This window comes from Cyclospora cayetanensis, unplaced genomic scaffold (genome assembly GCF_002999335.1).
Source record: "Cyclospora cayetanensis isolate NF1_C8 unplaced genomic scaffold, CcayRef3 CcayRef3_contig_98, whole genome shotgun sequence".
Lineage (NCBI taxonomy): Eukaryota > Apicomplexa > Conoidasida > Eucoccidiorida > Eimeriidae > Cyclospora > Cyclospora cayetanensis.
The window spans coordinates 24,412-50,055 of record NW_020312772.1 but is presented as its reverse complement, the minus strand read 5'-3'; the positions used below and the strand labels follow the sequence as shown (position 1 = coordinate 50,055).

Sequence of the window (25,644 nt, the reverse complement as noted above, 5' to 3'; positions counted from 1 at the left end):
TTAATTTTCGCATTCCCTGCATTTACTTAAAGACGTCCCTTGCTAGCAGCCTGCCCTGGGGCCTCTTCCTCATACAGTCGCAGTTGCTTGCAATACAACCGCTACTTGGTGTCGGCCTTCTCTGCGGCAGCAGCACCACCCCCAGCACCACAGTACCGTCAAATGTTGCTAAGCTCATGAGGATGCAGTAGCCTGTGCTTGCGTCTAGAAAGGAATTGACTATTGGCAGGAAAGAAGAAGCCTCTTGCAACACGGCCGCTACCACCTATGGCTAAGGGCCTTCGTAAGACCCCCCGCGTGATCCCCCGATGGTCACCTACTGCAGCTACATTACTGGCTGCCATCGAGAAAACCTTGTGCCCTAGCTGACTCCTGCAAGCGCTCTCGGATAGAATGGCAGTCTTAGCGCGTGGCAGAGAACCAAATTGAGGGCCTTCTTGAGTCTTCCCATCCTCTCTTCTAGGAAGACTTTGCCCACAACGACATCCAAAAGCAGCGTCTCTGAGGCAGAGGCACCCAGAGGCAGTTTCGCTGCACCTCTGGCTGCTGCTGGGTGGCATTATCTCTGGTTGTGGGTGGGTATGAGCAGAAGGGCATGGCAGAAGAAGCAGCAGCAGCAAGAGCCGATACCGCGTTTCACTGAAGATCCGAAGCGATGGAGCGAGGGCGTCTACAGCTATAACATCAACACGGTTGACCGACGTTGACTCGCATTCGTCCCTAACCAAAGCTGATTGATTAAGCAGCTTTTCTCCAGTTTTTTGGCACTGTTGTTGGTCGTACCGTACCTGCAGATTCGGTTGTTGCTACTCGCGGTTTGGTAACTGAGATGCTGCTGCTGCTTACGCAACAGCTTTTCCTCTAGCTTTTACTCGTGGCGTTTCGTAAGGGGACACCGTCCCTGCCAAGGCCGTGGATCGTTTTGCCTTAGCCACCTGACCTCGTGTTGGCATCGCCTTTCCCCTGATCGCTGGTGGTGCTGGTGAGGCCGGTGCGTCTGCTACAGATGGGTGTACACGTAAACTGTGAAGCGGCGGCTCGAGCACTGCTGCAGCAGTGTCTACAGTTGTTGTTCGTGGTGTAGTATAGACTGCCTCTGCAGGAGTTACTGCTGCTTCTGCTTTGGCTGCAGGCTCGTGAATTCCGCGACCAGGCGCTAGCATCCATGCACGAAATGCAACTGCTTTTCTGCGAGAATTTTTGCTGCTGCTCCTTCTTCGCCTCCTGCCGTTGCTGCAGCCGCATTTGCTGCTGTTGCAGTAGCGGGTGCTGCTGCGCCCTTACTGGCCTCCTCAGGATGGCATGCATGACTCTGAGGATAACTTGGGGTAGTTCGGGTGTTTGGTCAGCGATGGCAGCGGCGGCTTCCCGGATATTCCTTGGAGCGTGCGTGACGAGGCATCCTCAAAGGAGGCTCAGGTATGCAGCAAGGCAGCAGAGAGTCTGCACAACTCCTCGCCTTCGTTTGCTTGCAGAGCTGAGCCACAGGAGGGCCTGTTGCTGGCATGCCACAGCGCTCAGTACCTCCAGGTGGCCAAGTGTCCTCCCTGTCAGCCTCGAGATAGCTCGAGAAAGCGGTGCAGGAACGGTGAGTTGCGTCAGGGAAGTAGCTGCAGAGCAGTCGGTCTCTGAAATAGGCCGCTTTAAGGCGCAGCAAGGACATGAGTGCCGCTTTTGCATAGTCTACTTCCACCGGCTGGCGCTGCGGGTGCCGTATCCAACGCACCCCACGTACTTCCCGCGTCAGCCGCTCTTGCAGCTGCTGGCTATCCCAGGCCTTCTGCTGCTTCCCTTCTGCTGCTGGCGCGGCATGGTGCAAAATCGTGATTGATCACAGCGCAGAGCGGCAGATGATGGGTGGCTTTTCTGGGGTTTGGGGGCAGTACCTGCCGAGAGAAGAGGGAGGCCGCCTCCCGGCAAGGCGCGCTAGAGCACACCCTGCAGCAGCCTGTAGCAGCAGCAGCTGAGTCTCTGTCCACGAAAAGTCTTGCTGCCACTTCTGCTCCCCTAGCCGCAAGCGCTCGGTTAGATCCTCCTGGCTTTATTTCAGCTGCTGACGCGCCTACCGCTGTGCGAGCCTTGTGGCGTGCCGGCAGTCCAGGGAGATGACCGCGACACACTTTGCAACGCACTCGCATGCGGCCAGCACTACCCTCTGCTGAAGTCGCAGCAGCTATTACTGCGGCTAAAGAGCTTCGCTCGGTACTGACCAGCCAGCCAGAAGCCTTAGAAACCCCTGCCTTGTAGCTCTCCAGATTCCCAAAGAACTCTTGCAATGGCTGCACAGGCTCTTCTTCCGCGTGGTGCACGAGCGCCGCATGCGCCGCATGTTCCGCGGAAGCCTTCGTGAACCTGACCTTACTTCTGAGGCCCCTAACCGAGTAATATAGCACGTGTATGAGGATCTCGTAGGGAGTAACCTTGGCAGCTCTGCAGCGCAAGAGGCACTGGTAGAGCAGGTCTCCGCTATGGAATGCCAAGCGCTACCTTCTCCTACAGAAGCCTATTATCTTGTCGGTCGCTACCCTAGGAGTTCTACTGGAGAGACTTGATACTGCACGCAGCATCCTCTCAATCCCACTAAAGGCGACCATTTGGTCTTTTAAAGCCCTTTGGTGTGCCTGCTGGTGCTCGTGTTGTGGCCGGGCTTGTTGCAGCTGCTGTTCATGCAGGGAAGAGCGCCGCTCCTTTCCAAAGTGTGGCTGCTGTTGGAGAGAATGGCCTAACTGCAGCCGTTGCTGACGGCGATTGCGCCGCTGCAGAAGCTGCTGGAAGATCGGCTGCTGCTCAGGAAGTAGCTGCTCTTGCTGCAAGCCCGGATGCCGCCGATCAGGAAGCACCGAAGGCTGCTGCCCATGATGGTATTGCGGCAACTGCCAGAGCTGATGATGCACGAGCCGGCGATGTGCTCGCATGCTTCCATGTTGCTGCATGTGCACGTGGTGATCCCTCAGGTGTTAGTGACTTTTCTGTACCAGCATGAGCTGCCGCTGTTGCAGACACTCTTGCTGGCACAGGTGCTGCTCATGCTGCAGTAGTTGGCCATAAAGATGACGCTCCTTCTGGTCCTGGCGAGTAAGCGGCGATTGTTCCTGATACGCCTGCTCATGGCGCGTTTGGGATGCTGGTCTTCTTGCTAGTGCTGCTGGTGTCAGCACCAGCAGTAGCGTGGCATTCTTTCATCGGGCCCTAGGAAAGCAGTGGTGACAGCAACCCAATGATTCCCTTCTTGCACCCCTATTCGTTCTGGATGGTACAACCGGTAATGCCAATAGGGATGCTCCTGCTGGTGATGGCAGTGAGGGGAAAGCTGATATGGTTACTCTTGCCGGTGCTGCTGCACTTGCTGCTTCAGCAGCAGCTGCCGATCGAGACATCGTGGCGGGTCGTAGGGTGCAGTACAGTGGGTCAATGAGCGCTGAACACACGTGCTACTCTAAACGGGGAAGGTACACGCTTGCTCTTGCAGGTTCTGCTGCTGCTGGTGCTGCAGTGGGTGATGATAGGAGTGCTGCTAGCGCTGAGATACCAGCCACTGGTGATGCTGTTTGTGTTGTTGTTGTGGCCTACTGGCAGCTGTTCTTGGTGTCGCGGTTGCTGCTGGGGATGCATCGGCAGGCATTGACAAGGATGGTCCTGCTGCGGGAGCAACCGCTGTAAGCGTTCGACATGACGTGTAGAAACGTTTCTGCGAAACGCTCAAGTTTGCATTTTGCCTCTCCAGTTTGCGCCCTCGGGTTCTTCCGTTGATGCAGATGCTGCAGAGGCCATGCTGCTCGTGCTTCCTTTCTGCTGTTGCAAGGACTGCAGCATCAGGCTTGCCTGTCACCGATATGCTATTGGTCCTTAAGTTTCAGCAGTAGCAGTCGTTTCTGTTGCTCTTGCATTGCTCTGACTGCGCCTATGAGTCCTCCAGCAGGACTGTCTCAAGGCAGAGCGATTTTTGAGCTGTTTTGTCCATAGCTCTCTGTACTCCAGGCAACAGAGATCCAAAGGGGATTCATGGCGGAATCGCGGCACGTAGGAGAGCTGTCCCGAGACCTTCTCTATTCATGTGACCACTGAAAAAGGAAGAGGAACACGCGGGTGCACTACACGTGCCGCCTGGTCAGTCAGGGGCGCCTGCCTTCGCTGAGGCTTAGGCTGGATTTCGACGGCTTCCTGCATGCTCTTATAGCTCAGAACAGTCAGGGAATTTCATGGTCTCAAGTCCTCCGGAAAGGGGGGGCCCTGCGTGGAAGGAGCCAAGGGGCCTTCCTGACGGACTGGTGCGTTTAGTTCTCGACGAAAGAGAGGCTGGGGGCAGAGGGGCCTTATTCTCTTTTGTGAGGTTTTTTCAGATACCACAAACGCCATCCAAGTGTTTCTCTCGTGGGAGCCCACGCTGCACGGGATCAGAAAACAATAGGCGGATTCCATGGGCGTCTGGACTTCCCAAGAGCCTCAAGACTGCGACAGTCCTGGTGGACGACGAGTGCCTTCCTGCAGGCACTTCGAAGGGGCCTTCTTATTGGCAGTCTAATATGGCAGCCAGAGGAGCGGGGTAGAGAGTAAAACGCTTTTCCTGAGTCCAAGGGGCCCCCTGTAAGGGTATGGGCTGCTGGGACTTTTCTTAGTCATGATGCGCCGTACCGGCGCACGGGGGCCTCCACTGACCCTCAAACTCTTAAGATCACCCCTTCAACAGACTTAGGATATTTTCTGGAAGTCATTAGAGCGAGGGGGCGGTACCGTGCGGCCACCTTGGGGTGTAGGGGGCACCCGCGGGGATGCGGGGTGCCAGTCATAGGAAGAAAGAATATTTACAAGGCGCCTTGCATGTGACAAGAATTATTGAGGGCTGCAAGAAGGCTAGAGGCCCAGAATTTGTGGTATGAGTGTTCCTGGCTCATTGCCGCGAGTGCCAGGAGGCCCTGACCATGTGCTCTGGACCTCGTTACGGCTCATAGGCGAAGCAAAAGATGTCACCTGCCACTCGCAGCTTGTACGGGCTGTGCAATAGGAAAAAGAATGCATGGGAACAAAGAACAGCCACATGAGCGGCAACACGCGCAAATCGGAATCCGGAGCAGCAGCATATAATCGTATTCCTCAGCAACACCTACTCTACTCTTCTTTTCTGCCGCCACATTGAGACCCCATTGTTGCAGGTGCTATTTTACGCACAAAAGAAGGCTAAAAGAAGCATTTGCAGAGGCGCGTACCCAATGTAGCCTGTGGCTCTTTCACGCGAATCAGGGAGCAAAACTGGAGTAGTAAGTGACCTCCTGCTTCAATAATGGCACTACAGAGGCCGAAACCTCCTTCCCTGGCCATTAATTCTTGAATCTACGTGAACCAACTCACAATTACTTAGGATTTAAGCTGTACGTATCTTATAACTGTCCAATTCATATATTCTCAATCCTGCTCCCGCCAGGTCCGTGGGGGAGGTCACCGGCATATGGATTCCCGGGCCTGCCTCAAGGGTTGCACAGACCAGGCACAGCCAATAACAGCCTGGATATTCGGATAGCAAAAGCAAGAAATCTAACACCTCTTGCTAAAAGAAAAGATCGGGCACTGTTCTTTCATGTATTATTCCAGGTTGTAATTCTTCCTCCATTAAGCAGAGCCAGTCTCCCGGCCGATATCTCCTCTGCTGCTTCATGGAATCTTCCTCTCAGTGCCTACTTCCAAGCCTCTCCTTTCATCTGTTCATGTGCGCCTTCTACTTTGTGTGCCTGCGTACATATCCCTATTGGTATATGCCTCGCATGGCCCTTCGCATTTACTGACCGTCACTCGCTCGCGTCGTTTATACTCCCGAAGAGGCATCGCTTTCCTTCGATTTCTTTCTTCAGCTTTCTATTTTGCAAGTGCCAGGACGCATACTGCAGCCATCCGTCCAAAACTGCACTTTACTAGACAGATTCTGCATCGATCACATCGAGGGAGAGAGAGCCCCTGGACGACTCCACGCGCATTTGGACAGATAGGTCTAGAGTGAGGCCCCAGAGGTAAACGCTAAAGTGACCAAACCTTGGATCGTTTCGCTATGAGGCCCCCCTGTGTCCAGATTGACCCTCTGTGTATCTTTGCCTGTGCCGAATCCTATTTTTACGCTCTAGAAAAGCGTTATGGCGATGAGCTTTTACCCTTGACCCTCTTGGAGAAGCAATGCCTTGGCCTTGTGGATTTCAGTCGTGACAATTTGAAGTGTTCCTGTCTACTGCTTTGATATGCACCTGGACGTCCCGGATACCTTTGTGTTGGAGGGATTCCAGATTGTGCGAAGACCGACCACCTTGGCAACAAGGGGCACATGGCATCAGGAGAACATGTGGTGGGAGTTGCCTTTCGGTGAAACTCACACTACCCTACGAGCTGCCGTGGCCGTTTGTGTTCATAGTATCGGAAGGGCGCAAAGCACCCTGCAGTTCAAACCGTAAGGCCCGTGCAACACTGAGAGCGGCCCAGGTGGTAGACAACAATACATCATGGAGACCGCAAGTCAGGAAATCCCACCTATGAGGGGGTTTGTACATATATATGCCGTCATTCTGGGGGCAGAATATAGAGGATAATCTTGGAAAAGAGAGTATACATAGTATGCTGCCCTGTGCGCTCAGGGGCCCCACATGCCCCTTGTCTTGTTCGGTGTCAAATTAAACGGTGTGCTACTGCAGGATGTACGAGACTTAGCACTCATAGCAGCAGCTGAGGCGCGACTAGCATCAGCTACAGTCAGTTTCCCCCTGGTAAATGGTAGCATTCTGAGTGCGCATTCGAGTTGTTCAACGTGTCCCTGCCTCCCCAAAGAGCCGTGTTTCTTACTGCGTGAATGCGTTTAAGGCGTTGCTGCCTAAAGGCACACAGGAGCCCCAAACGCATGCATAATAGCAAGGCACCAGGCCAGCCACCACTTGAACCCATGAAGGAACCGAATGCGGTAGAGTAAAGAAAAAGGCAACCAAAGTTTGCGTTGTCGGCATTCAGATCTGAGTAACGTTGCACACATTTTCTTGCTGCCAGACACGCCCTCCCTTGACCCTGCCCCTTTTGTGCTGACCCTGCATGCTCCGCTCGGTCATGAAGGTGCACCCCCAACAATTCTCAAAGAGCGTCAGGCTTGTTTGTTCGGTGACTCGAACCCAGAAACCTCCGCGAGGCAACCCTAAATCGTAATGAATGTTCTCGTATTCCACTAGCCGGGTTAGCAGCGTTGGAAGTGCACGGGTTCACTGGCATCCTAAACACTAAACCTCGCCACCACAAAGCCCGCCTGCTACGGCGCGTGTGGACCAGATGAAAGGGAACGCCGCATTCTGACGTTTTCACTCGGAGTGGCCCTAGAGGCAGTGAAGCTTCGTGTTCACCCATATGCAGCAGCAAATCACCACCTCCGCTCCTTTCAAGACGGCCTTCTGCCACCACAAAGAAGAAAGAGCTAATCCAGATACCTAAGACAGTACTAGGCCTGAATCAGAGCTGCCTGTCGTTGCCGGATTCCCCCCTACTCCTACAAATACGCAGGGCCTCCCCCAACAGGAAGACTTTTCCGTGACAGCCGCCTACGCAGGGGCAGACAAAAGGGTCCAAGTGCCCGTGCAGGCAAACGTAATACGTAAGCCCTCGAGAACACTTGCTGCAGCAGTAAAAATGGACTAATTTAGCCGGCGGTTTTTGAAAAGAGAGAAAAGGATCGCAAGTTGTCACTCTGTCATGGCTCACAGTCACCAACAGGCTCAAGAAAGCGCAGCAGGAGAGACGCATATTGGGGCGCTGCGGCTCTCTTGGCTCGCCAAAAAATGCAGCATTCCCCACCACATAAAGACATGAAAGCACACCTCCGAAGAATTGCATGAATCCACAACCCCCCCTTGAGCCCCCTATCTTCACTGCTGCCTAACTGCAGCGCCTGCCATGCGTTTCTTCCTGCCCTTGAGATGCTGCGCACTCCATTTTCTCTGCTTAGAGCTTGTTGAAAGACACAATCTCTGCTGACTGCACAAGGCCCTCGGGTTCTTCATCTTCATCCTCTTCCTCTTCCTCACCCTCCTGTCTCTTCCTAAGCTGCTCCTTCTGCTCTTCATTCATTCCAAGAGCCTCCAGCTGATCCGTGATCTCAGTCGTGTTCACCAAATCATCCAAAATCACGCAAGATAGCTGAAGCTTGTACAGCCCAAAGGCCACCGGAACCTTCTTGACAGCCTCTCCCCATGTCAAGCCCTCCATCGTGATATCCTTTGCCAATCGCACGATCTCATCCAAGTCACTGTCAGCACCTGTAGAGAGGCCACCCACAAATCAGCACGCACATCGCCCGCCCCCCACATAAGTACCATAGTTACGGCGCATCCATCGAGAAGTCGCAACAACATGCACGCAAAAGACGAAACCAATTGTAGCAAGAGATCTGGCAACGCGCCAAGAGCGATACAGATTCTGAGGAAATGTGCGAGCCGAGATTGTACAAACCACAAGAGATTTCGGCAGGGAGAGTTGCAGGACCAAGACAAAGGCCATATATATATATACATATATTGGGAGTGAGCGCGTTATGGAAACACACACTCTCGAAGAAGAAGCGAAACCGAACCAGATGTGGACAGGGTGACAGCAAGAGACACGAAAATCTGTTCAACTAGATACCATAGGGCGACATCTAGCAGCTACGTGCATCGAAGAGGAAGAGAGGGCGGGGGGGAGGGGGGGGCCTTACTGGCTGGTTTGACTTCGATAACAAGGGAAGACTTGTTGATCACTTCCTTCTTCTTCTTGCCTGCCGTTTCTTCCTTCTTCTTCGCCTTCAGCTTTTCCAACTCGGCCTCGTCGTCATCTCCTATGAAGGCACACCAACAACAGACACAAGAGGCGTGAAGGCACCTGAACAGAGCCATCGAAAGGCGCAGTACCCAGCAGCGAGGGCAACCCCATTGGGAAATGACTGCTTCCTGATGAATGCTTTCTCTCCCAATCAGTCCACCCTTCGAGCACCCCCCTCTCACGCCAGGAAACACCCGGTGCGTTCGATGATGCGGGCTCCGGTGTCGTAGGAAATTATCGAAGGGTCGCTATAGGGCTTTTATGGACGCAGATGTGGAATTGCCATGCGTCATGCACGCACCGAAGAGATCGAAGTCGTCATCATCTTGCTGCTTGGCTTCTTGCTTCAAGCTGCCTTTAGGCCACGAAGCTTGCTCGTTTTGATGGAAGGAGGTGATGTGCTTGTACCAGCGGAAGGCATGCGGCAGTTTCGCAGCACTGGGGGCACCCAGCATCTTTGCTGCCGTGGCAACATCGTCCTGAGTTGCGGTGTATCCACTAATGTACGAGCGGGGCGCGAGATACGCGTTCAGCTTTTCCAGACCTGCGTCAGATCGCAGATTTCCGAATTCTGGGACTGTCATTTTCGGAGGAATTCAGCCGGTGAAAGGGGGTCCGGGTGGAGGGAGGCGCAGGCGGGAGGAGCAGCTGATAGGAAGAATCGCTAGCGCTTGAAGGCACAGGAAGGATGAAATCCAGCAGCTCAACAAAAGGGGAAAGCAGGCCGTTCGGTGTTCGCGCGAAGAGAAGCATCCAGACAAGCAAGTAACCCGAGACATCTGCCCCACTACGCCTGCAAGTCTTTGGGGCTGCCAAGTTACTGCATGCCCAATCTGCACTGCCCAATATCTGAGAGCCACGGGGAGGTAATAGGACACTCGTTTGCGTGAACTATACCCAATAAGTCGAAGGGTTTGTGTTTACTCAGACCCGTTAGTTAATAGGCAGATGGACCATCCCACGGTTGCCTCCATCCCTCCATGAACACGCTGCATTCACACTACCTGGCGGTGCGTCGTATGCGCTCGCTCCACCTGCTGCCCAGCTGACTTACGCTATAATGCCGGAGGCCTCTACCCACCATAATTTCGACAGCACATACAGTTTAGAGCTATTGGCAGAAAAAAACGCCCACTCCATGTCATTTTGCTCATGAGGTTGAGCCACTCTGGAGAGCACGAGAGAATCACCGGCCGGGGAACAAGCGGGGCTGTTCTCGGGGGAGAACAGTTGCTTCGCCGTAGAGTTGCAATAACGGAAATACCCTCCAGCGGAAATTTCCTTGTCTACAGCGTATTATTATATTAAGTGTGCAATTCTGCCGGATCACCTTCAGCCTAGGTGCAACAAATACACTTGTAACCCAGATAGATCTCATGCCGGCTGCCACCCCAGGAAGCAGACACTCGACGGCTCCTACGTTCGCTTCTCCTGCTTTTGTCGCACCCAATAGTGTATCCCAAGAGTCACCTATCCGCTAAACACCTTCCCTTCAGCAGCAGCTGCTGCACACACGGCAGCGATTACTCAGTCTTGCTCCTCGTTTTCAAATGGTCCTCGAGGGTCTCTCCTTCGCCCCCGAGGCGCCGTTTTCCCGTAGCGTATGTGCAGCTTAATTTCAGTCCCCTTTGCGCACCATTGACTCTCCTCTTCCGCTCCCCGCTTTTATCTACTCCACCGCTCGAGCATGTCGTCCTCTACACACCAGCCTCACGCCTCCCGTCCCCCAACCACCGCGCCTCAGGGAGACAACGGGGGCAGTGCAGGGGGAGGCAGTCTCGACGCGAATCTTGGAGATGCAGGGGCTTCTGGTGTTCATTCCCACCACCACGTGACTGTGAAACAGACCACTGCGGCTACCATCCGGCAAAGTGCCAGGGAGGCAGCGCTGCTCAGCTTGCGGAGGAGCCACAGGGAGCGCGCGCTCGCCCTCAAGCGGATCGAGCAAGTCCTCCCCGGAGATGTGCCTCCCCAGCCGCAACCGCTGAGGCACCTCATGTCGAAGCTGTATTGCCAGCTCTTGCTACAACAACAGCAGCAGCAGCAAGAACGGGAACCGCAGCAGCTGATGCAACTGCTGCATCAAAACGCGCATTTGCTGAAGCAGCTGCATTCGCTCATGGCAACATCCCCCTCCCTCCTAGACGCCCTTTCCGAGGAAAAAAATCCAATAGATGTCACTTATCTGCCAGAAGCAAAAACAGCCGTCGCCGCAGCAGCGGCGGCAGCACCAGGAGGTACTACACGGGAGGTGGTCGACCCTGAAGTGGTCTTCCTACTTGCATTGCAACAAAATTCTGAGCTGTACGTACAGTGCACCTCCCGGGGAGGCGAACAGGAGGCGCAGCTGCTGCTCCTGCAGCTGCTCGTCGACGCTTGCGGCTGCCTAGGGGAGTTGGCAGCAGTGACACCTGTAGACGAGTCCACCTTGCAGCCGCTAGTCTCTGCACTGCTGCCGTTTCTTTACCAGCAGAAGCATCAGGAGGCACTGAGACCTATGCAGCAGAGTCTGCAACTGCGAGCGGCGATCGCCTTGAGCCACATTGCCTCTGCCTGGCCTTCAGCATGCAGCTCCCTAGGAGCCTCATCAGCTGCACTGCGGCTGCTGCGTGAGGCGGAGCAGCAATTCAGTGCTGCGTACGGCTCTAACCAGGAGCGCTCTCAGCCGGCGCAGGAGGAAGCGCTGAGAGCTTCACGCCTTGCGGCTGCGGCTGCCCAACTGTGCCGCAGTCTGCAGGCGCACATTCCGAGCGTCCCCTTGCCAGCAGTGCCAGAAGCAGCGGCAGCAGCATCTCCTCCACCATTACCAAACGTCGGCTTGCTGACGGCGCAAATCGCTGCTCTCGAAGCCATGCTGCAAGTTGAACTGCACCACCAGAAGGCGCTGCTGCTGCTGAGCTCTGCAGACGAGCGGCGTGCCGCTATTTCAGAGGTCCTCTGGTGTGTCGCTGCACTTGTGACAGTTCTGCCACACTTCTTTCAGCCAAATCAGCAGCAGCAACAGCCCGGAGGGTATCGCAGCGCCGCTGCTGCCGCCGTTGCTGAGGCATGCCCCCGCTTAGGACAGACGCTGTTGCAGATTGCAGATCTCGCGCTGCAAGGGGGAGATAGAGTGAAGCAGCAACAACAGCTGCAAGAGCAGCAACAGCAACAGCTGCAAGAGCAGCAACAAGGTGCAGACACGTACATGCGAAAACGCCTCGACACAACAGGCGCAGACGGCCTCATGCCGACTCTCCAGGCTCTCGGTAAGAACAAAGTGCTCCGAAAGCAGCAACCGTCTCAGAGAAGCAGAAACAGCAGCACTTGGCTTTCATTGGTGTCGCCGGAGTCGGCAGGTTCTTGCGCTGTTGATGCTGCAGCTATTTTGTGCGATGCTCGCCGTGTTGGCACTCAATGGGCAGAGATGCTGACGCAGCCGCTTCAAGGCAGTCCATCTCCGGAAGCTTTCAAGAACTGCGCATTGATAGCTCTCCTAGAGCAGCTCGTCAGCAGAGATGATCATCGGTAGGCTGCTGAACGCCTCTACGGCTTTGGGAGGCGGGAGAGTGCGTCCTCTATCGTGCATGCAGAATCCTCGGGAGGTAGCGGATTTTTTGTTTCTTTTCTCCTGCTGCCCGCGTGCCAGCGAGGCATGGCGCCTTCTGAGGGGTCTCGCGGCTGGGCAGGCTACAGAGGGGGCTTTGCAGGTGCAGAGTGTATCATATTAGGCTGCTCTTTCTAGTGTCGTTGATCGCTTTCCATCGCGAGATGCTTTTGTTCTGCTGCGTTATGCCATATGCGCAGGGGTGTGCTGCAGGCTGCACTCTCCGTCGCCTGTAACCTTGCTGCAGGGCCCCCTCAAACGGTAGGCAAAGAGTTCTTTGGCTCTTTTTTTATTTCGCTTGCTTCGTGGAATTATCACATTGACGTGCCCGCATACCGGTGAATAGATGTGTAACGTCCGTGCAAAAATCGTGCCAAAACGGCCATGTACTACGCGCCTGCCCGCCTCTTCAGTTTGGCTCGTTGCTTCTCACTTTTCCAAGGGTCCTCTGGGATGCAGTGATATCTTTTTGCTCTAGCACCCCATGCCTTAGAAAAATGGTTTGCTTGCAAGGTGTGGGGTGGCTTCTATCTCAGGAGGACGCGGCTGTGGTGTTGCTGCCTCAAGCAGCTGCAATCTTGAGCAGCGGCAACACCTACGATATCGTTCGAGTAAGAGGCTGAGCCGTTGGGAAGACAGCTGGGTAGCAGCGGCACAGGGTTGTCACTAGACGGGAAAGATATAGAAGATATCCCCCTTTTAAAGACTTGTGCCGCAACGTTTTCTGTTGCGTTCTTCCGCGCTTTTGCTCTTCCTCTACATACAATAGCTGTCACTTTGTGCGTGGCGTTTGGAGATGGAGCTCAGGGCTTGTACGTACAGCTCAGCTGCACGGGCTTTTGAGTCTTTTCTCTTTGCAGCGCCATTAGGGCTTGGCATTTAGGGGTTTTCGCCTCAGGAAGCTGCGGAGATGGTGCTACACTTGGCATTCAACAACGGCTGCCGCCACTTGCAGAGCGTTGTAGCAGCGACTCCGGCCGTGTTGCCCTCCTACCTGGATATCCTTGATCGATGCAAAGTAAATCACGATCTGCCTACCGCCATGTGAGAAAACTGGAAGCTTTTTGAACGCAAGAGGGTCCTAAGCCATGCACCGTAATACCAGCCCTGCTCCTAAACGCGTTCGTGCGAAGACGGTGTTGTAATCGCATCTGTGGGCATGCAGCATTGCATTGGACTACATCTCCGCGATCCTCGAGAGAGAGCCTTCGGCTCGTCAGGAAATTTACGCCCTTGACGGAATCGCCGTAAGTTCGGCGGGGTGCAAACGGATCAAAGACTTTCCCTTTGTTGCCTCCTCAGCAATTCTAAGGCTTAGGGTCATGATTTCCTTGTTTATCTCTCTTTCCTCCACAGAAAATGGAAAGTGTGCAATTTCTGAGCAATGAGGCCCTCGACAGAAAGGTTTCTTGGATAATTTCAACGTACGTACACTGCACACTGCACCACAGGCTCGCCTGCCACACTGCGGAGTGGCATGCGGGATGAATGTCTTCCCGGCCCTGCGAAGTGTATCTGCGTGAAATCTGCCAAAAGTCGCGGGCTGTTCAATGTCTGGTGGGTGTGTATGAATGTGCAGTCTATATGCTCAATGGAGTCACGTAAAAATATAAGTTGAATATCGGGCCCTCATACTGTTGTGTGCTGGCGTTTGCTATGTGCTGTAGATATTTTGATGGATTTAGTGATGAAGAAGAGGAGCAGTCACCAGCATCCTTTAATACCTTCACGGCATCCGCTTAAGGGATCTGAGCGATTCTAGCTGAATATCATGGTTTATGAGGCTGTTTCTCCCCATTCTAGCGATGTCGCCTCAGTGCAGTTACTGAGCCTCGGGGTTGGTGCGTTTGTTTACATTAGACATTCCATGGTGTCTCTGGAGCAGCCCACCCATTGTTGTTGAAGCTCTCTGAGTGCAGCTTCTTCAACTTCCTTAAGAAATCCTTCCGTGTGTTAGCCGGTTTCAGTTGCCCCTATGAGTACATGAGGGGCCGTTAAGTTTGATAGCGTGTATTACATCGTGTCTGTGGGCCCTTCTTCGTGCCCCTGACTCGTCCTGGCCGTCTGCATGGACAGCTGCACAAAGGCGCATTGCAGCTTTTCGTGTAGACGCTAACACAGTTTTCCTCCCCCCTTCGCCGCTCGCGTAACGGTTTGGGGTGTACCTATGTGCAGCGCTCTCACTATGATTGTTATTGCTCGTTGTGGCTTCTCCTCCCTTCGAGGCCCCTCAACAACGGTGGATACAGCGACAGAAGAGGATCTTTCTTCTGATCTGGTCCATTGCCGGGAGGCGTAGAAAAAGCTGTGCGCTCCTGCAGTGGCCACCCATGTGTCTGCTCTGTTTGTTACCCGTTGTTGGGGCGTATAGGTGTCTCGGCTCTGATGAGTCTGTTGTCTGCGGGTGAATGCCTGCCAAAGCATCTGAACCAGAACGCTCTCGCATTTGCCTCCTGCGTTTTCCCTCCTGAGCCCACGCATCTCGCCTCCGGCTGCAGCACATGCGCTTGGCTGGGCCTATTGTCCCTTGCAGCGGGCGAGGCTGTGCAGAAGGTTTTTGCTAATGAGCCGGTGTCTCTGGTCTTTCTAGTTCAGTCGCTGTTCCTTCCTAAGGCTCCCTTGGAGGCGCTGAAGCGTAACTTGCTCCTGGAGCCATCGGTAGCTCACAGTTAGCGACTAGGAGCTAGGGCGTGAATCCCCGCAGGACTGGTGTCCAGCGGTGGGGGATTGGCTACGCGCCTTATCTGCTACAGGGTGCAGTCTCAAGCGACACAACGCATTCCTACCAGCGCGTGGTGGATTGCGCAACTTGCACTGTCGACCAACTTCCAGACCCTAGAACGCAATAATTCTCCCTGCATGTTTGTTTCTGGTGCTTTGACTGATTGGCCGGCCTTTTGTCTGTTCTAAGAAAGGGACACTGGAGGCCACGCTAATCATGCTCTTTTAATCGTTTTGCAACCGGGAGAATAGGTTACACCCAGTGATGAGCCTTTATTTGGTGCTCCTTGTGGATGTGGAAGACGTGCTGAGAGCAGCGTCACATGAGTGAACCGCCGCTCCTCAGGGATCGAGGCCTGGAGGCACGATGGGGGCTGTGCAAGTGAAACGCTGCGACATGCGATACGCAACCACGATGAAGAAATTCAAGATGGACGTCGGCCGTTCGCCGGCACAATTGCGCTACCGCCATTATGAAAATGGATTTCATACTTTTCATGAGCTTGACAACCACGGTTGAAGGCGAAGGCACTCAGTCTCACCACACAAGGCAATTCCCCAGGGAAAACGTGCGTTGTAGCGCGCTCAACAACACGTAGGAATGGCGCTTTGCACAACAAATGTTATACTTCACGAAGGACAAGTTATGAGCCGACTAAGCGGATAGGCCATTCGTATGCATAGGCTCTTTGTTGCAAATTAGTTGTACCGCTCCCTCTGAGGTCTTTTTGAGGGTAAGTCAAGTCCAGACTCAAGAAAGACCGAACAGCAATTCATTGAGTGTTCATCAAGAGAGCTCCCGCCTTAGCCACCCCCACTCACAGGGCTCTCGACATGAGAAACGAGGAACAGTGAGGGTCTGGGCAGCTGCACCCGCGAAGCACTCCGAGCATTCACAGCTAGTTGGACGTTGCCTCTAGCGCACACGCACACAGCATTGCATCTTCTTCCAACGAACTAGCGGTACTCTGCAATCATGAAGATGTGCTTACGGATAAACGAATCGGTCAATTCATGACTTGTTCTCAATGAACCAGCGGGTGCAGTAGAACGGGCCTCAGTGTTACCTCAGCGTACTACAGTCGAGAAGCACGAATGAGCGCTCTTCTGGAGAGGCACTCACCACTTTTCTATTAAGCTTTGTAATCATTTGGGGTGAACAAAGAATTTCCCTTCTAACAACAGTGCTTAACTGGGCGGGCTGTCCCGATAGCCGCACGGAATTGCAGACCTGCTGCCCCTTTTCCCCTGATGCCTAGGTGCACGTTCACTGTAAATAGAGAAATATAATATTTTGCTCTCGAGTGCTCATGAAACTGCATGTTGTGACACTCATTGGGGGCACAAAACGGAGCATCGCGCTTCCCAGTATCAAGAACTCAGGCACCACTACCCACTTCGACTGCTCAGCACGACACAACAGTCTGCCTGGGCTGCATTAGCTAGGGATCCTACATCACATCTTGTTTAGAGGTTGTTTTGTTTCTGGCTTTCCTTCGTGCTCTTGTTTTCGCCGTATCCTGTGTGCAGCGGTCAACACTGGCTCAGCAGGGGCCTTTCAGGCAAAGACAACTCCTACAGCTCGGAAAAGAGCGGTGAAAATAGAACGCGCGGTTAATGAATAATCGGGCTTGAAGAGACTTGTCAGTCCATTCAAGAGCACTGTCTATCTATCTCGCCTCTCCACGTCCATCGACGAGGCGGACTGCCAATCCGCATTAGTCATCTAAAGAAACCAGTTTACGGCGCACATCCCCGTAACAAAAACCACCATAATGAAATTTGATCGATGAAAAATAAAAGGAACTCTATCCACGATCCAGCAAGCACAGAGGTCTCGTGCCTCGTTGGGGGGCCCCAGACCAGTCACTTTTTTGGCAGACCTCTTACGCCTACTCACTGTGGCTGGGCAGACCTAGCTTTGCCGCCTCGCATATCAAAAGCTCCCGTTTACCCTCTTGATTCTTTCGTTTCTCCGTCATTCAGAGCATTTAATGCCCTGATATCCGCCAACACAGTCGGCAGCAGCGCCACCAGAAGGAAGCAACGGTGCTGCTGTACTCCGTGTTGCAGTGGGTGCGTTATTGGGGTCCTTCTCTTCCTCATTCTTTCATTTGTCCCTCTCAGGTCATTCTCTCATCAAGATGGAGTCTGCAGGCGAGACGCATTACGTCTCCTTCCTCTCCGGTGAAGGTGGAGGTATGGGTAACTCCCGTGGCGGCAGCATTGGCAGAAGCGGTCGCTTCTTTGGCTCTCGCTCTGCACGACGCCTTAAGCGGTATACGTTTGACTTTCGTCTGAAGGCCGCACTGTTGGCTGCTGCAGCGTTCGTTTCTCTGCTCTTGGTGTTTGGCTTCTTCCTGTTTGTGGCGCGTGAAGGGCCTCCTGATGGGCCCTTCCTGACTCATGAGGAGGCACCTTCCGTATGCGAAGAGGGAAGAGATGCTGGGGGGATTATTCCCCCAGCAGTTTTAGAGGAGATGCCGATGGACATCTATGAGTGGGAGGATAGGCACTTCGCGGTATCGTTTAGCCGCTTCATGACGGATCACGCCAAGTCGTATGCCTCGCTCGAAGAAAAACAAAAGAGATTCAAGATCTACAAGGCGAATCTTACCCATATCATGCTTCACAACCAGCAAGGTACGCACGAAGCGTCTTGAAGGCAGCCACAATTTCTTTTGTTTGTATGGATATATTAACGTATGGCGAGGGTTCGCCTCTTTTGGCAGCGGGAAGAATTGAACATGAGACAGGCAATTGTTCGGCTTATTTCCTGCACATCCTTTGGTCCTCCGCCTTGCGCTTGTCTTGAATGTAATGACCAGGTTTGTTGTGAAGAGCTCTTGCACTCTCTGGTGCAAAGAACAGAAATTTTATACCGTGCTTTCTGCACCTTTAGCGCTCTTTTGCGGAGAGGGGGTAGACAGGAGGAGCAGATATTACTGAGTATGCATGTGTACACATCAACAAGGGTTATAATATATGTATTTGTATTGTTTTGCACAAAACTGTGCCATAGTGTTTCGTCTGGGCCATCATTTAGCACCCAGCAAGCGGCGCGTGCCTCCGTTTCGTATTCTATGAATGTCTTTTGACTCCTATTTGCTCATGTATGTCTTCCTCTTTCGTTATGGTGTCTTTCCACAATTTCAGGGCACTCGTATTCGCTGGCTATGAACAAATTTGGCGACTGGACGGCTCAGGAGTTCGGCCGCATGGTGAAGGGTTTCAAGCAAAATCCCTCGTCTATGCAGCATTCAAGATTAGGAGTACGATAGGCACCAGACTCTGTTTCTGCTTCTGGACCTCTCTTCCTAGGATATTTTGCAGTGTAACGTGGCATTGCGCTTCCTTTTTTCTAGCCCATATGCACTTGTCCCTCTGGCCTTACCCTCTTTTGTTTACACCCGGCTCCTGCGTCTCGTGAACTGTTTCCCCCTTGTTTGCTTTTTTTTTGCTACCTCTGGATGGGAGTGCCCCCCGTCTCTGCCCCACATATATATATATAAATATTATATAGATATATAGATATTATCTAGATATAGATATTTGCATGATCCTTCTCCTTTATACATCATATTTTGGGTGTCCTTTCTTCCTGGCTTTGTGGTCATCTTGCATGATTCAAGTCTGCGTGTTGCTCGCTGGGGTGTGTCTTTCTTCTTTGCCGTCCGCCGTCTGGCTTTTTTTTCCATAGTTTCCTGCATATCTCTCTCTGCCAGTGTGGATTTGCCTGTTTTCTGTAGGTCGATCATTCTCTCTCAGTGATTTCTCCTGCCTCGTTGCCGGCGTCCGTGGACTGGCGTTCGAAGGGCTGCGTCACTCCCCCGAAGGATCAAGGGCAATGCGGATCGTGCTGGGCCTTCTCTGCTTCAGGAGCAGTAGAAGGCGCTTGGTGCAGCAAGACACGCGAGCTGGTGAGTCTCAGCGAGCAGATGCTGATGGACTGCTCCGGCTATCTTGGCAACAACAGCTGCAACGGGGGCCTCATGGATGATGCCTTCAGCTACATCACGCACAGGGGCCTCTGCACTGAGGCCGACTATCCCTATGAAGCTCACGATGACAAGTGCCGCGCAACTCGCTGCAAAGTTCGTGTGCATATTGGGGGCTTCTACGACGTGCCCCCAAAGAACGAAACCGCCATGAAGGCAGCACTCGCCACCCACGGACCCGTTTCTGTAGCAATACAAGCGGATCAAGTCGATTTTCAGTTCTACAAAAAAGGCGTATTTGACGCACCCTGCGGCACCAACCTTGATCATGGCGTCCTTCTCGTGGGCTACGGCACCGACGAAGAAACACACAGAGACTTTTTCATCATGAAAAACAGCTGGGGCACTGGATGGGGAGAGAAGGGGTTCATGAGAATGGCACAGCATAAGGGCAAAGAGGTACTGTCTATACACCCGAAACGATACCTGCAAAGATAATTCTGAAAATAAAGGACGGGCAACACCGCCTCCCCGGGAAACCCTTGCTATATATAGAGCTCTCGTATTCTCTCTTTTTCTCTCTCTTTCTTTCTCTCTCTGTCTTTCTTGAGCGATCTAAACATAAATCTATGCCGTGCTTCCTGCGCCTCGAGCGCACTTTCAGGAGGGAAGGGGGCGCGAGAGGGAGCAGACATTTTACGGGATATATGCATGCGTATGCATACACTTCTTCGCATCGTATATATGTACATATATGGTGTACATATTTTATCCAGATACGTGTATGTACCATATGGATGTTCATGTATGGGGTGGCTATAGAGTGCCGAATTCTGGTTTGTTGTGTCCTCAGGGGCAGTGCGGTCTCCTCTTAGCAGGTTCATACCCTCTTGTGGAGGGAGAAAAACCGCCCAGCGCCAGCACAGCCCGTCCAGGAGGCAACGGTCAAAGTAGCACCTCAGCAGAGCCGGTGGAGTCGGGAGCATCGGCTTCATAGCAGAAGCAGCAGCCTCGTCGCGATTTGAGAGGCTATGGTGGTGTATAAATACGTATAGATAGAGTTATATACATATATGTAAATGCATATACATATATAAGTACACATACATATACATATGTGGGTGCACAGTGCCCCTCCTCTCCGAGAGCGATGGTGCATGTATGAACTCCCGGTTGCACTGGCCCCTTGCGACGCTGTCTCTTCTTCAGCGCTATGGCCTTTGCAGTAGCTGGCTCAGAAGGGGGATTTGCTGCAAAAGTAGCACCAGAAGCCGCAGCTGCACAGCCTGTGCAGTGGCAGCTGCAGGAGCAGTGTCTACATGCAGGACGGGGGAAAGGAGGGAGGGGAACCTGTGCACGGGGTTGTTGGGTGCCTGCATGCAGTTCTTTGTTTGCGTAGTATAATAAAGCTTATGGCACTGGTGGACGCCAACAGGGAAGGGAAAGGGGGAGGGGGAAGCGGTCGGCGGGGGTGTTATTGTTTTTTCTTGCTCTCTCGCTCGCTCTCTCTCTCATTCTCTCTGTCGCACATCTCGGACTCCCCCGTGAATACCCCGCCCTTGCCTCCCTCTCTTTCATTTGTAGGCGCCTCTCCGCCTCCTTGGTATTCATGCTCTCCCTAGGTGCAGCAGTATATTTCCGCAGCAGCGTGGTTAGCCGTAGAGCACGTTGAGGGGCAGAGAGGCTGCCCCCAAGTTTGTTTGCCTCATTTTTAATCCGCAGTACGGGGGTACAGGCAACAGGCCGCGCTATTGTAGCACACTTGCGCTCCCCGATTTTTTGCGGTCAAATGGCGAACAGTGGGTAGCGGCGGAGGGCAGACGACCACATTAGCCGAACAAACACCAGTTCCACACAAACTATCTAGGGAGAATATACGCAGATCAGATCACTTCTGCTGCCTATGTGCGGCACCTTCTTTGCAACCCTAGGGGCGGGAGGGCTGCATGGCGCAGCAGCAGCAGTAACAACAAACGTGTGTTGTTGCATGTGACACGTTTTGCTTGACTCTTCTTCTCTTCGACTTGGCATCTTCCCTCTCTCCCTCCCAGTGACTCTCGGACTTAGGGCAGGGCACGTATTTGAGGCATTTTCTGGCGTTTAGGAAGCGCTGCAGAACGCATCGTGCCGTAGCAGTAGCAACAGCAGCCCCCACAACGCCGAGCCTGACGCGCCTAGTGAGTGCTGGCTGCTGAAGGCCGAACGGCGTGAGCACTGCGGAGCAGCAGCAGCCGCTGGGGATGCCGTAGCAGCAGTTATTTTCTCGCTGTAGTGCGACGTCAGGAGAAGCTTTCTGGCGCACTAGCGCGCACCCAGTTGTGTAGAGCCCGTGAACCCCCTCACTGCCTGCCTGCTGCCCCTCCGGTGCCTCTAAACTGCATTCTATGAGGCGTGCGCGTAGCCACTAGGGGTCGTACACGATTTCATTCATAAATGCACAAAAGGCGCGAGTAGATGTCCAAACGACATAGAAAGGCAGCCTTTTCTTCCAGTGCAGCCACGGAAGGGGCAACACTGAGCATCGCCAAACGGGCTGTTACGCCCAGAGCAGTTATTGCTGCTGCTGCACCTCTTCGGTGCATGCTTGGGAGGCGTATATATGTATATATATATGCATATATTTGTGTGGGGGAAGCAGTGCCGTCATGGCCTGATGTTGGTGCTGCGGTTACGTGACTGCTAGGCTCGATGCCGAGTGTGTGTGTCTGTGGAAGCCCCGCTGCAGTCTTCCCGCGTGCCGCTTCACGAGAAAAGCTATTTTGCTACGCTGCAGCAGCAATCGCTGCAGCCAACAGCGTGTAAGCAGCAGCAGCGGCAACAACAGGATCAGGCCCCATGAAGAGGAGCCGAAACGCACTCTGCACAGCCAGGTGATCACAAGGGCAGCACTGAGACACCGCTCATTCGGAATGTACTGGCGAATGTGTGCAAATATTACATATATATATATATATATATTACACGCACACTTTTAAGAAAACAAGGAAGGGGTGAAAAGTAGAGGGGGTGAAAAGTACAGGGGGTGAAAAGTAGTGGGGGTGAAAAGTAGAGGGGGTGAAAAGTAGAGGGGGTGAAAAGTAGAGGGGGTGAAAAGTAGAGGGGGTGAAAAGCAGGGAGTTACGAAAGTAACACCGAGAGGCATAGTACGGCATAGGCGTTCGATAAATGCCCTGCCGTGCAGGAGGAGGTTGGATATTGACATGAAGACAGCACGACGGTGCAGATAGCTGACCGGTAGCTCTCTGAGGCTGCTGCGGCGAAATTTTGTTGGTTTGGATTAAGGATTCGTAGGACAGGGCTGTCTTCATTTACCCTGGACAGCTCTTGCAGTAGTATGTACACCTGCAGGCAGCGCAGCGCACTGCAGCGTTCGTGGAGGGTGTGGGGGCTGAAGGAGCTGGCGTTTTTCGCTTCCTTGCGTTGTGCTCCTGCGATTTGCATTCGAGAGGTCACGTTTCTTGCCTGTAAGGCTAGCAAAGCCACGACAACAGCCAGCAACGGTATCGCTCTGCTACTCCAGACAAATGCATCTGCTGCCGCCTTTGCCGCTGCGTTGCTGTCGCTTCGCCTGCAGGGGGCGTTGCTCGGTGTTGTTTGTCTCGCCGCGAGTGCTGACTCGGATGGGGAACCCCCTGAAGCGCTTCCTTGTCGGTCTTCCTGGCTACACTCTGCTGCTGCTTCTTGCTGCTGCTGCTGCTGCTCCATGAAAGACTCCTCGGCACCAGGCACGGAAGCCCCTTGCTGCTCTTCTGCCGCTGCCGCAAGGAGAAAATTCGCGGCATCCGCAGTAGCGGCAGCAGGAGATTCGTTGGTGCTAATAAGACTCGTCCGAATGCTGTTGCTGTTTGCGTGGATGCTGTCGCTGTTTGCGTGGATGCTGTTGCTGTTTGCGTGGATGCTGTTGCTTTCCTCGTTGACGCTGCCGCGAGCAAGAGACAGCTCCTCAGGAGGAAGAATCACATACACGTCAGGAGTAGGCCCTTGCGCTTGCCGACGGCTCCTGCTACACGCATGCAGCAGCAGCAGCGGCAGCAGCAGCAGCGACTGCCACAGCCAGGCAGCCGCCAATACGAAGGAGCTTCTTGACGCGGTGCTGTTTGTTCCTGCAACTGACGTCTGCGAAAGCAGCACCAAAAGCCCTACACCCATGCAGCAAAACGTCACGACGGCTGCAGCAAACGCAGCAGCTCCAGATATGAAGGCAAGAGCTGCGATCGTGCAGCCTGCTGCCGCAGCAGTGGCTAGACAGTCGAAAAATCCCTCAACAGTCCTGCAACAAAAACGCACAACAGAAAATTCAAGCGGCTCCACTACCCCATGCACTTACACACCAACACCCACTAATACTCACACGCATACAGACGCATACAGACACAGACTTACACGCATACAGACACAGACACAGACATAGACTTACACGCATACAGACACAGACACAGACTTACATGCATACAGACACAGACACACACTGATACCCAGTAATCCACACACGCATACAGACACATACAGACACAGACTTACACGCATTCAGACACAGACACAGACTTACATGCATACAGACACAGACACGCACTAATACCTAGTAATCCACACACGCATACAGACACAGACACGCACTAATACCTAGTAATCCACACACGCATACAGACACATACAGACACAGACTTACACGCATACAGACACAGACACGCACTAATACCCAGTAATCCACACACGCATACAGACGCATACAGACACAGACTTACATGCATACAGACACAGACTTACATGCATACAGACACACACACAGATATACACAGATACACACCCATATACAGACACACACGCACAGGAATACAGACACACAGTTAAACACACACACACACAATAGTATACACACTAACACAGATGCAAACACACACCGGAGCTGCTGCCGCTCCTGCCGCTGATGCATGCCCTTTTCTTGCTACTGCTGCTGAGAAATACACACCCCCAATGCGCAAACACGTGACCTCGCTGAAAGCAGCCTCAGGGAGGCTCCACCCCGCAACCCTTACCTGCAAGAGTAGACACACGCCTCGAGAGCAAGAGCATGAAGAGTATTCGTGATGGACTCATCCCAACGGTCTCCCGCCTCTAGCCGCAGACGCTGAGAAAGTTTCTGCCTTTCCTCGGGTGTAATATCGGCAGATGTATCCTCTGTTTCTTTATCCTCGCCGCTGTCGATGCTGCCGATACTGTTGCTGCTGCTGCTGCCGCTGGTGCTGTTGTTACTTGCGTCCGTACTAGAGGGGGAAGTGGTGCTACTGCTGGTGATGCTGCCGTTGTTGTCACTGCTATTGTCGCGTAGGTCTGCGGTGTGTGCGAGAAAGGGAGAGACTTCACGATGAAGGCTGCTCAGACTCTTGCTGTCACTCCCTTGATCTGCATCCTGTACTTGTTGTTGTACCTGCTGCTGTATATCCTGTGCATGCGCTGCAGCCGCAGCATGGGTAGCTGCGATCAGAGCAGGCTGCCGCTCGTCGGGAGCGAGATATTCTGCCTTTTCTGTTAAAACTGAAAAGAAAGTCAGTACATGCAACTCCAAAGCAAAGGTGGAAGTACCAGAAATAACAACCCTAAACAGACACACACATGCACACACACACACACACACACACACATACACACACATACACATACACATACACCAGCAGCAAAAATGAGCTTATTAACAGCCACCAAAAGCTCACACACAAATACACATGCATCCATCGGCGGTGACTAGTCTATTTTGCAACTGCATGAAAGTACAGAGGCGCCACAACAGCCAGCGACAGGAACCGCGTGGATGGAATCTCCTTTTGAGCAGCATGCATCACCCTCAGAAACAGCAGCGCCATGCGAAAGCTCTCGCCAGCAAAGCAGCAGCAACAACAGCAACAAGAACGACAACGCGGGATCGGATGTGCATGCTGTGGATCTCACAGACTAGTGGGTACTGCGAGCAGCAATGCAGCAACAGTAGCTGTGAGAACCTGCATGGCAACGCAGCTCCTTAGAAGGCTTCGCTCTCTGCCTTTCTCGTGTTGCAGCTGCCGCGCGGCAGCAAGCAGTTTTACTCGGTGATGCCACTGCTGCTGTTGCGGCAGTGCATTTACCGAGATGCCAATTTCGTTATCCCCTCGATTACGCACGAGAGCGGCGGTGTGTCGTACAGTGGAGGGCGGCATCTCCATCACTTTCATCCGTATTATTTCCCCCCGCCACGTTCTGCCGTTTTGGCCACCACTGCCAGTCTCTCCGACTCCTGTGGCTGTTTCTGATGCTGCCAGTGCTGGTGTTGGGGGTCGTACGTGATGGGCTGAAACGGACAGGAAGTTCCCATGTTCGACGCCTCGCTACGTCGTATCTCCTTTGAAGCCTGCCGCTACTGTGTCTGACCATGAATCGCACCTTATGGAAACATGATGCGCTGATTCGAGCGCCCGTTACTTTCTATCGTGATGCTGTGGCCCTTGCTGTTGCCATAGCAATGGCGCCTTGATCGTCGTACCATGCACACGCACTGCGGATGCATAGGGAGAGAGAAACAGAGAGAGAGACTCTCCTTTTTGTGTGGTTGGCTGGCAC

General features: G+C 53.3%; 5 protein-coding genes across 5 annotated transcripts; 3 read left to right on the top strand and 2 right to left on the bottom strand.

Moving 5' to 3' along the window:
- Positions 1-2,136: 2,136 nt before the first annotated feature.
- Positions 2,137-4,142, top strand: LOC113147051. The gene is made up of 5 exons (XM_026336218.1): positions 2,137-2,243; positions 2,587-2,767; positions 2,846-2,971; positions 3,211-3,546; positions 4,071-4,142. Exons 1-5 carry the CDS (start codon positions 2,137-2,139, stop codon positions 4,140-4,142), a joined length of 822 nt encoding a protein of 273 aa, XP_026192003.1.
- Positions 4,143-7,953: 3,811 nt separating this feature from the next.
- LOC34620603 (elongation factor 1-beta) lies at positions 7,954-9,392 on the bottom strand. Its single transcript, XM_026336229.1, has 3 exons — positions 9,110-9,392; positions 8,705-8,824; positions 7,954-8,267 (listed from the first exon to the last, which is right to left on the bottom strand). Exons 1-3 carry the CDS (start codon positions 9,390-9,392, stop codon positions 7,954-7,956), a joined length of 717 nt encoding a protein of 238 aa, XP_026192014.1.
- Positions 9,393-10,184: 792 nt separating this feature from the next.
- Positions 10,185-14,137, top strand: LOC34620601. Its single transcript, XM_026336217.1, has 11 exons — positions 10,185-10,273; positions 10,431-10,851; positions 10,967-11,112; positions 11,380-12,056; positions 12,171-12,315; positions 12,595-12,655; positions 12,931-13,005; positions 13,293-13,438; positions 13,560-13,641; positions 13,751-13,818; positions 14,062-14,137. The coding sequence occupies exons 1-11, from the start codon at positions 10,185-10,187 to the stop codon at positions 14,135-14,137; spliced, it is 1,986 nt and encodes a 661-aa protein (XP_026192002.1).
- Positions 14,138-17,259: 3,122 nt separating this feature from the next.
- LOC34620600 (cathepsin L) lies at positions 17,260-20,050 on the top strand. The gene is made up of 4 exons (XM_022733845.1): positions 17,260-17,758; positions 18,272-18,387; positions 18,865-19,512; positions 19,907-20,050. The coding sequence occupies exons 1-4, from the start codon at positions 17,260-17,262 to the stop codon at positions 20,048-20,050; spliced, it is 1,407 nt and encodes a 468-aa protein (XP_022586548.1).
- A 413-nt stretch (positions 20,051-20,463) lies between these two features.
- Positions 20,464-25,250, bottom strand: LOC34620599. Its single transcript, XM_022733844.2, has 10 exons — positions 25,000-25,250; positions 24,503-24,650; positions 24,090-24,193; positions 23,227-23,323; positions 23,067-23,089; positions 22,473-22,864; positions 21,502-21,622; positions 21,258-21,319; positions 20,968-21,107; positions 20,464-20,820 (listed from the first exon to the last, which is right to left on the bottom strand). The coding sequence occupies exons 1-10, from the start codon at positions 25,248-25,250 to the stop codon at positions 20,464-20,466; spliced, it is 1,695 nt and encodes a 564-aa protein (XP_022586547.2).
- Positions 25,251-25,644: the final 394 nt, after the last annotated feature.

Coding starts and splice junctions, on each gene's coding strand:
- LOC113147051 (XM_026336218.1), top strand. CDS start 2,137: ATGCGGCCAGCACTACCCTCTGCTGAAGTCGCAGCAGCTATTACTGCG. Junction 2,244..2,586: donor GCCTTAGAAACCCCTGCCTT/GTAGCTCTCCAG, acceptor ATCCCACTAAAG/GCGACCATTTGGTCTTTTAA. Junction 3,547..4,070: donor TACCAGCCACTGGTGATGCT/GTTTGTGTTGTT, acceptor CCACTGAAAAAG/GAAGAGGAACACGCGGGTGC.
- LOC34620603 (XM_026336229.1), bottom strand. CDS start 9,392: ATGACAGTCCCAGAATTCGGAAATCTGCGATCTGACGCAGGTCTGGAA. Junction 8,825..9,109: donor TGACGACTTCGATCTCTTCG/GTGCGTGCATGA, acceptor GTGCCTTCATAG/GAGATGACGACGAGGCCGAG. Junction 8,268..8,704: donor TATCGAAGTCAAACCAGCCA/GTAAGGCCCCCC, acceptor GCCTCTCTACAG/GTGCTGACAGTGACTTGGAT.
- LOC34620601 (XM_026336217.1), top strand. CDS start 10,185: ATGCCGGCTGCCACCCCAGGAAGCAGACACTCGACGGCTCCTACGTTC. Junction 10,852..10,966: donor CTACAACAACAGCAGCAGCA/GCAAGAACGGGA, acceptor GCCCTTTCCGAG/GAAAAAAATCCAATAGATGT. Junction 13,642..13,750: donor ACGCCCTTGACGGAATCGCC/GTAAGTTCGGCG, acceptor TTTCCTCCACAG/AAAATGGAAAGTGTGCAATT.
- LOC34620600 (XM_022733845.1), top strand. CDS start 17,260: ATGGAGTCTGCAGGCGAGACGCATTACGTCTCCTTCCTCTCCGGTGAA. Junction 18,388..18,864: donor TGCAGCATTCAAGATTAGGA/GTACGATAGGCA, acceptor TGTTTTCTGTAG/GTCGATCATTCTCTCTCAGT. Junction 19,513..19,906: donor CACAGCATAAGGGCAAAGAG/GTACTGTCTATA, acceptor TTGTGTCCTCAG/GGGCAGTGCGGTCTCCTCTT.
- LOC34620599 (XM_022733844.2), bottom strand. CDS start 25,250: ATGGAGATGCCGCCCTCCACTGTACGACACACCGCCGCTCTCGTGCGT. Junction 23,324..24,089: donor GCGTGTGTCTACTCTTGCAG/GTAAGGGTTGCG, acceptor TTTTTGTTGCAG/GACTGTTGAGGGATTTTTCG. Junction 21,320..21,501: donor TGTCGTTTGGACATCTACTC/GCGCCTTTTGTG, acceptor GTCGCACTACAG/CGAGAAAATAACTGCTGCTA.